Source organism: Porcisia hertigi, chromosome 24 (genome assembly GCF_017918235.1).
Source record: "Porcisia hertigi strain C119 chromosome 24, whole genome shotgun sequence".
Lineage (NCBI taxonomy): Eukaryota > Euglenozoa > Kinetoplastea > Trypanosomatida > Trypanosomatidae > Porcisia > Porcisia hertigi.
Window position 1 is genome coordinate 204,735 of NC_090583.1, and position 12,173 is coordinate 216,907.

General features: G+C 58.7%; 2 protein-coding genes across 2 annotated transcripts; both read left to right on the forward strand.

Annotated features, from left to right (window-relative positions):
- Positions 1–921: 921 nt before the first annotated feature.
- Positions 922–3,870, forward strand: JKF63_05594 (uncharacterized protein; the record flags this gene model as incomplete). Its single annotated transcript, XM_067901551.1, has 1 exon — positions 922–3,870. The coding sequence occupies one exon, from the start codon at positions 922–924 to the stop codon at positions 3,868–3,870; it is 2,949 nt and encodes a 982-aa protein (XP_067756817.1).
- A 1,060-nt stretch (positions 3,871–4,930) lies between these two features.
- Positions 4,931–6,013, forward strand: JKF63_05595 (uncharacterized protein; the record flags this gene model as incomplete). Its single annotated transcript, XM_067901552.1, has 1 exon — positions 4,931–6,013. One exon carries the CDS (start codon positions 4,931–4,933, stop codon positions 6,011–6,013), a length of 1,083 nt encoding a protein of 360 aa, XP_067756818.1.
- Between the last annotated feature and the right edge of the window lie 6,160 nt (positions 6,014–12,173).

Genomic DNA, 12,173 nt, shown 5'->3' on the forward strand with positions numbered 1-12,173 from the left:
GACTCTCCCTTCCCCGCTCCCACTCGTGCTCTCGACGACACACACACACACACACCACTTTTCTCTCCTCCCACCATCCACCCTTCTCTTCGCCCCTCGCACACACACCCACCACAGCCCAACCCTCCTTGACTGATCTCATTCTGAAGGGAAGGGAGAGGAGAAAAAAAAGGAAAAACAGCGCACACAATCGCAACGCGCGCGTTGCCCCCTCCCACACACACACACGCACACACAGGAAGAGAGGAATGTACACATATAGAGATACCACGCCAACGTGTACACCCCCCCCCCTCCTATCCCCCCCCCCCACACTCCACCCTCTTCCTATATTGCGCCACCCTGCCCCCCTTCTCACGTACGCACCTTCGCACCAGTGCCCCGGGACGTAGTTTTGAATAGATCCAAGCTGTCATAGATTCTTCTACTCAGTAGCACCACCACCACAACAACAACAACAAAAGAAGACCTCCTCTTTTTCATTTTCAAGACTAACCTATACTGCGCACCTTTCTGCCACAGAATATGTCGGAAGGCGCGTCGATCCCCCGATCCCACTCACCACTGCTGCCGTCGCCGCCGAGTCAGACGAGCACCATGCGGCGGCCACGCTCGAAGGGGGACAGCGCAAGCTCCGAAGCTTCTCGCGGCCTGCACACCTCGGGGCCTGCAAGTGTGGAGACGAGTAGCGTACGGAGCGGTGAAGCTTCGCGGAGCGAACCCCAGAGCCCACGCGCTCTCAGTTCACAGCATTCGAACCCATCTGGCGTCACGCTCTCGTCTCTCTCCCGACAGCGCAGGAATGGATCTCACAGGATTGAAGTCGATCACCACAGAACCCGTCTCGGGCGTCACAGTGCCACCGCAGCGGCGCCCACCCGTACACCATCCTTGTTGAGTCCTCCCGCGGCGCGTCGAAGTATGCGCAACCACCGCGGTCGTAGCCCTACGCCGGGGATCGCTAACGACGAAGTCGTTCGTGCCACCCGTGAGTACTCGATTGAGGCATACCGAGAGATCCATCAGCGCAAGTTCAAGTCCGTCAATGAGGAGCTTGACTTCTTGCGAAAAGACTTTGTGGCGTCTCGGAAAACATTGGCGTTGCTTCACGAGGAGAACAATCGCTTAGAGCGAGAACTTCTGGCTCGGGTCGCCGAGGTTCATGAGCTCCAGAAGACGCTAGAAGATGTGCAGCGGGAGACCCAGCAGAGAACGCCAGGTCAGAGCGGGCAGGCCGACAGCAGCGGCTATCAGAGAGAAAACTACGCTGGCTCTGAACGGCGCGAGGTCCGCGGGGAGTCAGCACCTTGGTTCGACGCGGGTGACAAGACAAGAGTGTGCGTGGACACCGCAGATGTGGATAAGAAGGACACAGCACCGACGAGGACGCTGGCGCGAACACTCGCGCCGTGCACCACCAGCCTCTCTCTCTACGCAGTGAGTGGAAAACGGAAACGTCTCGCCGCGCCCGTCAAGGGAACGTCAGAGGGAGACGACCCCGACAACGCCGATACTCAGCAGCTCATTCGTGACCTTCGAGCCAACCTGGCGCGTCGCGACACCTCACTGAACGAGTTACAGATGCAACTGAGCGCACAGCAAAACATCCGTCAAACGCTGGAAGGGGATCTGCGTCGTCTACAGGACGAGCTTTCCGAAGTTAAAAAGCAGCGAGATGCACTGCAGGCGCAACTGACAGCGCAGGAGGAGCTGCGCGCTGCCACGGCGACACAAGTCGGTGGTCTGGAAGCGCGGGTCCAGCAGCTGACAAATGAGAAAGAGGATGTACAGCGCCGACTGACGACAGCGGAGTTGCTCTACGAGCACGCCAGCCCTCTGAGCGGTGGCGGATCATCTTCAACCGCCTCCGGCGTTGATGGAAAGCGCGCGCATGCGCAGGAGGAGGCGCTGCGAGAGCAACTGCAGCTGTATCGCTCGAAGTGGCAAGCCGCAGAAGACCAGATAGAGCACCTGCACGAACGCGTTTCCCAGCTTCAACGTCAGCTTGTCGGTGGTGGCGCGGACGTTATGGCCACTGCGGGGTTGCAGAATCCGGTAGCAGGCGAGCCGAGCAGTGCTGTGCATGCAGTTATCCAGGACGCGAAGCATACTGCTGATATGGCGGCCCTGCGCCGACAGCACCAGGAGCAACTGCAGCTGCACATTGAAGAAGTACAGCGGCTGCAGCGGCGGCTTGAGAGAGCCCAGGAAAACGCCTCCTTCCATGAAGACCAGTTGCGTCAACAACGACAGGACGATGCCCGGCAACACCACGGGGAGGTGCATGCGCTACAAACACAGCTCCGCACCGCGCAAGGCGAGCTTGTTAAGGCACAGGAGGACCGTGAGCATCTCGCACGGCAGCTTCGGCGTTCTACAGAGCAGCAAACCACCGTTGAAGTACTGCGCAGTCAAGTTGACCAGCTCAAGCAGCGACTAGGTGAAGTGGGAACAGAGCTGGCGCAGGTACGCGGGAGAGAAAAAGAGATCTCCATACAGGCCCAGCGCGAGCGGCTGGTACATGCCAAGCTAGAGCATGACCTGGAAGCAGCACAGGAGATGCTGGAGCGTGAGAAAGTGGAGGCGCATTACCTGCGAGAGGAGCTGGTCTTAGCCCGCGAACAGCTTGGTATGCACGAAGCCACCGGAGCGTCAATGGCAAGTGCGGCGCGAGGTCGCCCGTCTCTCTCCTCCACAGTGGCACCCGGCTCTACCGACGCTGGAGGCGATGCAGCGGCGCTGTCCTCGGAGCTGAAGGGCTACGTTGGCCTCATGCGCATGAACACCGCCCTGCAGCGACGCATCGACGAGCTCGAAGGGGAGCTGAAGCGAACCCGATCAACGGCCCCAGCAGGTGAGGAGCCCGAAGAACCCTCTAAGCCTTCAGGACCGCTGCTACAGCAGGTGGCGCACCTTCAAGCGGAGCTTGCCAAGGCCCTCGAAGATCAACGCAGCCTCAAGGAAAGCTTGGAGAAGCTCATGAAAGAGCGACATCAGCTCATCAGTGATAGCCAGGTGCTCGCGAAGGGCGTCGAGCTTCTCGAGAAGCAACTCCGCAAGTCTCGCGCGAAGCGCGCACGACAGGCAAACCAGGGGGACACCCATAGCCCAAAAAAGAACGTGCAACCGCCCGCGGCCACGGCAGGAGGAGTGCCGCCACGCGGGCACCTTGACGTGGCTGAGGAAGAGCTGCAGGAAAGCTGTCATCGGGACTTGGACGCACACCAGCATGAAAGTCGCCTGCGTAGTCGTCTGCAAACAGCCCGCAATCAAGATCGCGACGTAGTCGTCCAGCGAAGCGACAGCGGGGATCTTCAACAACCGCAGCCGGGGCAAAAAGATGGCAACGAAGCAGTAACGCAGAATGTGTGCCCTCTATGTCACGGCCTCCGAGGGAGTTCTGCCCTCTCTGTTGTGACTGCATGCGTAAAACGTGTAGCATCAACTGCGCCCTGTGTCATTGTGCATGCGGCTGGTGCAACCAGAGTGGGGAATCGCACAGGTGTTGAGCGCCGCTGTCGTCCCCCATTGTTGAGGGTGGAGTTGGGCGCCGAGCCCGTCCCGAAGTGCAAATCCCGAACTCAGTCAAAGCCTGCCTCTCCTGTATCAAAATCGCCTCCCTCGTCCCCTGCACCTCTCCAGTCATCACCGCGTGAGCTCCGCGCTAATGAGACAGCGCCCCCGGCCGCAAAACAAAGCCGCCCTGCAAGTGCAGAACAACCCCTGGAGCGAACTTCTACGTCACCATCTCGTCCCTGCCAGCGCGTATATGGAAGCATCCTGCCATCGGTACATTACCCCTCTCTCGTTGCGTATGGCTGTGAAGCGCTCATCTCTGAAACCCCCCGTTTACACCACTACAGTAGTTAAAGTGGAGGCGGGGAGGAGGAGGGTGATGAACAGCAACGTGATAGGGAAATAGCCTCCTGCGACCGCCGGATCCGCCCCCCACCCCGCCCCCTCCCTTTCTCTCTCTCCTCGAGGGGTAGAAGATTGTACGCACGTGCACAGCCCTTCGGAGTGAACGTGCCTACACGACCCAAAAAGAATGCCGAGGAGCGGTTGGAAGAGGTCATGATGAGACGATGCCTCGCAAAACAGAGGTAAACCGTTCGACAAGGAGGGGGGGAGTCCCCCCTTTTCGCTGCTGTAGACAATACATGGAAAAGAAGAAGAGAATGGGGGAGGGGGTGGAGTAGTGTAGATGAGGAAGGAGGCTGGGAGAGAGGTTTGAGCGCCCAGCGCCTTTGCTTCAAACTTCTCTGCCCCCCCCCCCTCCCCCCCACACACACACACTTTTTTTTTCCGGCTGTTGTCGGAAATCTTTGGAGTTGCAAATCGCCCGCCTCCTCTGTGTCACACACACAGACTAAAAACAAAAAAAAATGGGCTGCCCTCTCGCCCCCCCCCCCCGGTGCATCAACCACGTCCCCGTGGGGGGAGACGCCTTCACGCATGCGGTGATCATTTTTTAACAAAAAAGGGGGGATATGGGTTAGGTCAAGGGTGGGAGAACCTACTCTGTACGTGGCTGCTGTTTCTTGCGTCTGGGGGGAAGAGGGGGGGCACCTCAACCGTGCTGAACCGATGGTGGAGAACCGCACGCCCGACCACATGTGATGTCATCCCTCTCCCCCTCCATTTTCCCTTTCTACTCGTCTCGTCACAGCAACATGAGTGCATGCACGCATGAAAGGCGTTGATTGCCGTTGCTGCTCGCATCACCCTTCTTCTTTTCCACTACCTCACTCCTTACAATTGTCGTGGGCTTCGTCTTCATCCCCTGACCCGACCTCTTTGCCGCGCACACGTCTTCGCAGAGCTCTGCCGCCCAACCAGCCCCCCCCCTCTCTCCATCACACACACACACACACACACACACACACACGAAATACAAATACACACTTCTCATTTACGGAGGTGAGCACCCATGAGAAAAACGGGGATTCGGCAGCTCTGCAGGCGCGGCTTGCGCCCGCTACGTGTAACCTCGCCCGTCTCCATCGAATCATCCCATTGCACCTGCGTGTCGCGTGTCACGCGAGATGCCGCGGCAAGTGTGGAACCCGCCGCAGGCGCTTGCCTGAGCGCGCCCCTCATCTCCTCAGTCGTCGTTACGCCACTGCAAACACCCCTTCTTTGCTCTCGCCGCTTTTTTTGGAATCCCTTCGTGTCGAACACCACAGGCACCGCCTCTGCAACGCGTGACTCCGATGAGAAGCACGCAAAGATGCTGAAAAAGGCACATCGTGACGCAGACCTTGAAAATGAGCAGCTTCTGAGTGCCTGTCTGGACCTGCTCAAGGTGTGCAGCGGCAACGCAGTCGGCTCAGCGACATCAAACATGCTGGACCGACCCGCATGCGATTGCATCTGGGCACTCGTGGACGTCTTCCTCCACGACCACCGCCGAGTCCCGGCAGAGCAGTTTAGTCTTGTCTACACCGCCCTGTGCCTGCCTGCCGCGCAGGAGCACAGACAAGTGCAGCGAAGCCTGCTGGTGATTCTTCGGTCTGTTATCCCAGAGACACTCTACCGCGTGTTCGAAAGCGTCAATCTCTTTGTGTTGCACGATGATGAGCCGTCGCGGTGCCAGCGCGACACACTAATGAAATTCATGCGAGCTCAGCTGGGCGATCTACATGTGCCGGACGGCTTGGCGGAGGAGGAGGTGCTCTCTGTGTACGTGGAGGACATGAAAGCAATGTTTCCGTCGCTGGTGACCTGTCCAGCATGGCACGCAGTGGAGCGCGATGCCGTGACGATAGCTCTGAAGGCGAAGCTCTTCGCAGTGCTCAGTCGGCTCTGTGCCGAGTTGGATGAGGGCAGAACCGGCAAAATCAAGCTGGTGGATCTGCGTTTGACGGCGGAGCGCGTCCTCGGAGAAGACCAGGCAGCGCTCCTGCTAGAAGGAGCACAGGCAGATCAGAACGGCAGTATTGCCTACCCACATCTGGTAGCCCTGCTCACACGGCCACCCCCGAAGGAACTGACACATGCAAAGTTCAAATAATGACTGAAATAAACGCAGCAAAGGGCCAGTGTCTGTCTGTCTGTGTGTCTGTCTGCGTGTCTGTGTTGGAGGGGGGAGGGGGGGAGGGAAGGGAAGGGAAGGGAAGGGGAGGGGAGGGGCGTTGTGGGTGTGTAGAGCGTTTGTCACACCGAGCTGGTACCCGTTGTTGCGAGAATAGCGACCCGACGTCGCTGCTGTGAGTAGCCTTTTTTTTTTTGAAAAGGAATAAAAAAAACGGAACACGGGTATTAAAGGCAATCAAGACTCATGCAAGCCGGGGGAAAAGGAGGGTTAACATTCGGCGATGAGCTGCTTCGGAGTGGCTCTCTTCCTTCCTCATCTTCCCCCGTTCGGTCGACTCTCTAACTCTTCCCCAACTGCAACTCTAACCCATCCCACTGTGTGTCCTCCCCTGCCCTCCCTTCCCCCTCCCCTCTATCTATCTGGTCCTGCAGGTACTCTGCATTCGCAGCAGCACTAGACGCACACACACACACACACAGGGGTGGGGGGAGAGAGAGACAATACCGAGGAGGAAGAGAAGGAAGCATCAAAGCTCGCAAAATTCCCTTCTGCTTTGCGCAGGAAGAAAAAAAAAACATTTCCACCTCCCCAATATGTGTTTGGCGCTCTGTGCTGTGCATCCGCCTCACACACACGCACACATGCATGCGGGCATAAAGCAGTGCTTGCATGTACACACAATAGATTCTTGTGTTCTGCACTACATGCAAAAAAAAAAAAACGTGCTCACCCGCAACCCCAAATTCTCACCCACTTTGCAGCATAAGTGTATCAAATGGATGGCGCCTTCCTTCTCTACACGGCGGCGCAACATCCTCTCCATCTGCAGCATGTCAATCCACCACATGGAGAACCCACGACCTCTTCATCACTGGCGCCCTCGAGGCTATGTCCCTCTATTATCGTACTCGCACCACCGCTCCGCGACATGGTGGCATCCCCTACACGAGCAGGAGGGGCAGCGGTGCGAGCGACGACGCAGCCACAGCCGCCGCCGCTTATTGACCTGGATGTTCTTAAGCATCTTTACGCAGCCTTTCCAACCGCGTTTTTTCTGTTGGCCTCCGAACCGGCGTCACCCGCGCCCGCGTTGACCAGCGCGCCGAACAGTGACGATGCGGAGCGGTCGGCGGAGTGGCAGCGACAGTGTGACAGCGTGCAGAAGTTCTTTCAGCAGTCGAATGTGTACCTGCGCACATGTCACCTTACACTTGGCGTCACAGCGGCTGCCACTTTTGTCTCACCGTCGTCGTCGTCCCTGCCGCCTGGGCCGGGGGTGTCTCAATTTGCGATGAGTCCATCTCAGCAACAAAGGCGACACGTCCTCCACCTCAACCCATCAATCGCTACTCAGGTGATGAGGCAACAACCATGGCTCAAGGAGTTGCACGAGTACCCACGCACCCTCTTCACTGTCCCTCAAGTTGCTGCGGTGCTCTTTCTTACTCAAGCGCATGCGCCGTCGTCATCATGGCGGCAACCCGTGCCGCACCCTTTTCGCATGACAACCGATACAGCGCTCGAGGTGACGGCGCAGTGTGAGTGGGTCGGCGAGTCCGAGTTGGCCGCAGAGCTTCTCGAGTGTGTCGCTCTAGCTTTGTGCGCGCGAGAGCGTCGCACGACCTTTGTTGCGAGTGCTTCCAACGCGGAAGTGGAGCGGGGAACGTCCCCGCGTATACCGCAGTGGGTGGAAGCTCGCGGTGACATCAGTGGCCACAGCGACAGAGATGGTATGCGGCCTGCTGCTGATGTTCCCGCACAAACATCGACAGTGGGCGATGATAGTAGTGCATCGGACGAGTTTGATACCGATATTCTGCTAAGCGTGTCGGAGACATACTCTACGCACACAGCAGCCGGGGCCTCTACTGGGCCAACCACAGCTTTCCCCATGAGCGTGATAAGCGGGTGTGTGGGTCTCCAAGAGGGAAAGCATACACTTGCCGATTCCCTCCAAGCACCACCAGCGCCAAGAGAGACGTCTGGCTCTCTTGCGACATCCCTGCCTTCGTCTATGTCTACGGGTATGCATCTCATTGTGTGCTCCGTGTTGACCAGCGACATACAGGCGGTGGTGGGTTCAGAGACAGAATCCATGCGCGACCTGGTGTCCTCGCTTATACTGAATCTACACCAGAAAAGTCGCTTCCAGGCGGTCGGGGGCGTCAGAAACGAGGTCATTGGAGAGTACAAGGCGCACCTCTGCATTAACGGGAGCGACATCATCAGCGATGACGCGGTAGGTGTACGGGGAGCGTCGCAGCCGCCCCTCCCACTGGCATCATGCGGTCTTGAGGAGGCGCTGTCGAGACTCGCATTAAAACGGATTGGTGCCGATCAGGCTAATAACCATGAACAGCACCACGGAAGCGAGAGCAGTGTTGCGTGTGCACTGGATCGTGCCTGCGCAACGCTGACCCAGCTTCACGGTGCGGCGCATAGGCAGCGGCTCATATCCCTGCCAGGGACGGAACGGGAGCTTCGTCGTCGATGCCGGCAGACAAGTAAGTTCAACAGTGACATCGCAGTGCCGAATGAAAATAAATCGCCTCTGCGTCTGTCTGAGGAACCCTTGGCGTCAACATCCGCAGTGGTGCTTCTTTGCGTAGATGAACGTAGCGTGGCACAGTGGATCCAGAGTGGGCATCCCCTGCTTGCCACTGTGCATGGACAGCAGCGGCAGCAGCAGCAGCAGCTCTCATGTCTTCATCTTTTCTACGACACGCCCCTCTACGTGTGCATCTTTCCCTGTGCCAGTGTCTTGCCATCACGGTTGCAGCAGCGCCTCTGTGAAGTGCCGTGGATCCTCGATGGGCTTCGGGTCGTGCAAGCCCTCTGTGCCCGCACACATGGTTGCATGTTTGTGCGTGAGAAAAACGGTCCTGACGACACGTTGGGGCTTACGATGTCGAATCGGATTCACGAGTGGGCATCTGCGCACTATCGCAATGTGCGTCTCTGTGTTTTCACACAGCTATCAGAGTCACATGGGCGTGACGGGAACCGCCGGCCCTCGACAGCCGCGGGGGGCGACACAAGAGGCGCGGAAACGTTTCTGGAAACGGCTCCAATGCACAACCTCACAACCCCGCACTGTGCAATGTGCACACCTGCGATGGCGTTACAGCGCCACACGGAGACGGGGCATTTGCGGATGTGGCACTGCACTGCCGCTGCCCTGTCGGCGCAGACACCGAAGTCATCATTTCTTCTATGCGATGTGCCGACGGACTGCTTGACAGATTCACAGCACGTGTTCGCATTCGCTCGCCGCAGGTGCTCTTACTACAGCAGCTGCTATTGGAATGGCTGCTGCCGCCGCCGCCGCCGCCGCCCTAAGTGGGCGGTGTCGCGTGCCACTCCTGTGCAACCCCGCATCACGCCCCTCAAGCCGGGAGCCTTCCTGTACTGGTTCAAAAGACAGCTCACCCTTCACCATGTGCTGTACACTCTCGCGGTGCTCTTGGAGTCACAGGTGGAGCGAGTCAGGGTCCTGTGGTTTGCGCTCATGGCAGCCGAGGGAGAGAAGCTGGTTCAATCAGGCTTAATAACGGTGACGAAGCAGGAGGCTGTAATGGACGCCCTTCAGCGCATCGCTGCCTGCACCGTCCGTGAGAAGCAGCAGGACACGGCGCTCCTTCACACACTTTGCCGCCTCCCCATGTTAGAATCGCTCGAGATGCGCCTGCCTTCCCCCACCTCCCTCGACACAGCGTGGCAGGCCCCCTTTGCAGAAGCTGCGGCGCTGCCACAAACTGTTTCCCACGTGGTACGTGAGGTGGACGGGCTATGCCGACAGCAGTACATGGAGCAGCAACAGAAGCAGCCGACTCACCAAGTTGGTCAGCTCCTCACACCATCGACGACGGACACATCAGCGGCGATTTCTCGCTTGCTGGACCTCGTATTCGTGAAAGCACGTGTGCGTCAGCTGCACACCTTGGTCGCCTCTGGCGACGGAGAGCAGGCGGATGCAGGGAGCAACCACATCCGTGGGCCCGTCTCCAGAGAAAAACAAACTACGCATGTCCAGGACAGCCTGCCAGTGGCGATGCCACGTAAGGCGAGTTCCACTGCACCCGTCAACGCCACGTGTTCACTCATCAACCCTGTCATGGAGGAGATGCCTCGCCGCATCACCGCTGGCGTCGGCAACATCTGTGTAACTCACATTCAGACAAACCCAGTCGGAACTGGAGGAGGAGAAGAGGTGCGAACGCGTGTGGTGATGTCGACGCCGCCGTCACCGGACACGGAACGCTTTTCGGACCGCGTCGTCGCACCGCCGCCGCTTTCGCGCGTCTGTGTGCAAAGGGGGGGCAAAGACGCGAGCAACGCAGAACGAGCGCTTCGTGCGGAGTTGGATGTTCACCTATCGCCAAAGATATCAGAGTGGAAAGGCAACGAGGTGCGGCAACCACTAGCTGCCCGATTTCTTCCACCGTCACCGTCCCGCCAAGAAAAGGAAACGCAGCTAGTCTTTGATGTTCGCCTTCCCTCGGGAGGTGGTGCCGACTCGGTTCTTGCAGAAGCGGACCCAGCCATGGCGGTGGTGAAAGGGATGAGAGGTGATGATGACCCCCACACAACCACCAACGCAGCACACGCTATGATGGCGCCATCACCACACACGAGAGGCGCGGGAAAGCACTTCGATATGCCCTCGAATGCCGACGACGACACCGAGGGCAACCTGCCTGCCTACCTCGCTCGCCCCAGTGCAACGATGCCACATGAAACGGAGAATGTCTCCGTTTTTTTCAGGCATGGGTGCTCATCGGTGGCATGGGAAACAATTGATGAAAATACGGGGCAACGGACGGACAGCCCAGACACAGTGGCGGTGCGTGCGCGGGCCCGCCTGCCCACACCGCCACTAGAACAAACCACCGCGCCGTCACGATCCGGCGGTTCGACAGAGACGACTGCTCCATCGGCGAGGGAGAATGTGGACCCCACTCCGACAGTCGAAGCACTGCATTCACCGTCCCCGCCAGCTGCACTACCGCCACGGCCGCCTTGCGACTTTCGGTGGTCGTCAGCCGCCTCACCAGGGGGTCTCAGCGCCACCACACCAGTCTCCAGCATTGCCGCTCTCCTCGCCACACATCTACCTGTCTCGCAGGTGCCCAGTACAACCAAAATCTTGGAAGTTGCTGGCTATGCGGCGGGGCAGCTAACAGTGGAGGTGCAAGACCCCACATGTACGGCCTTGGCAGCCCTCCCAGCGTCACCGTCATCAGGCACGTCCTCCGACAGGCATGAGGGTTGGCCGCAACCGGTTGCCTATCTCGCACTTCTCTCGGTCGATGTCACAAGTGGTGCGCTGCAGCTGTGGGAAGTAGTCCCTTGCGCTATTGCCCCGCTGTTTGCCAGCACTAGCCATCTCACAGAGGTTGGCACAGGGTCTGCGGCTGCATCACAGCCACGCAACACGCGCAGTCGCTACACCTTCGTCTCCCCTGTACCGCCATCTACGGTGATCGCATCTGTCTACGTTGGCTTACGCAGAGCTGCCATACAGTGGGTGACGGCTGACGACGTGCTGTGGATGAGCGGCATCGCTGTCGCTTTGGAGTGTCCAACACTGGGTCAGGTGGACGTCTCAGGCGTCCGGGCAGATGGCTTCACGCTATATTGGTCAAATCCATCGACGCGTGTGAAGATGGTCATCACGGCGCTCGCCACACCGCCAGCGCGCACACTCACCCACGGCGACGCTGAGCTGTTCCCGGGCGACGCTGGAGAAAAACGCAGAGCCGAACTGGTGAGATTGACGTCGCCCGCAATCATCACTGGACTGCTCAGCGGCTCCATCTATCACGTGGAGCTGATGCCACTGCACAGCGCACCCCGTATCGTGAGGGTGGGTCCACCGCAACAGAAGCAGGAGGTGGGACTCGATACAGTTGTGGATGCCGGAGTATCGGTGCGAACTGTTATAGCAGCGACAAGCGTCGCCCTCTCATCGGATTACATGCGCGTGCGGGAAGTGAGGCTAGCACATCCAGCTGTCACGGACAGCCAGCTAGTGAAAGAGAAAAATGTAGGAGCGTCAAGGGACATTGCGTCTGCGCCCCTGTGCCGTCACGTCGCAGGACGTGTGGTGTGTCCCTTAATCAGCTACACTACATCC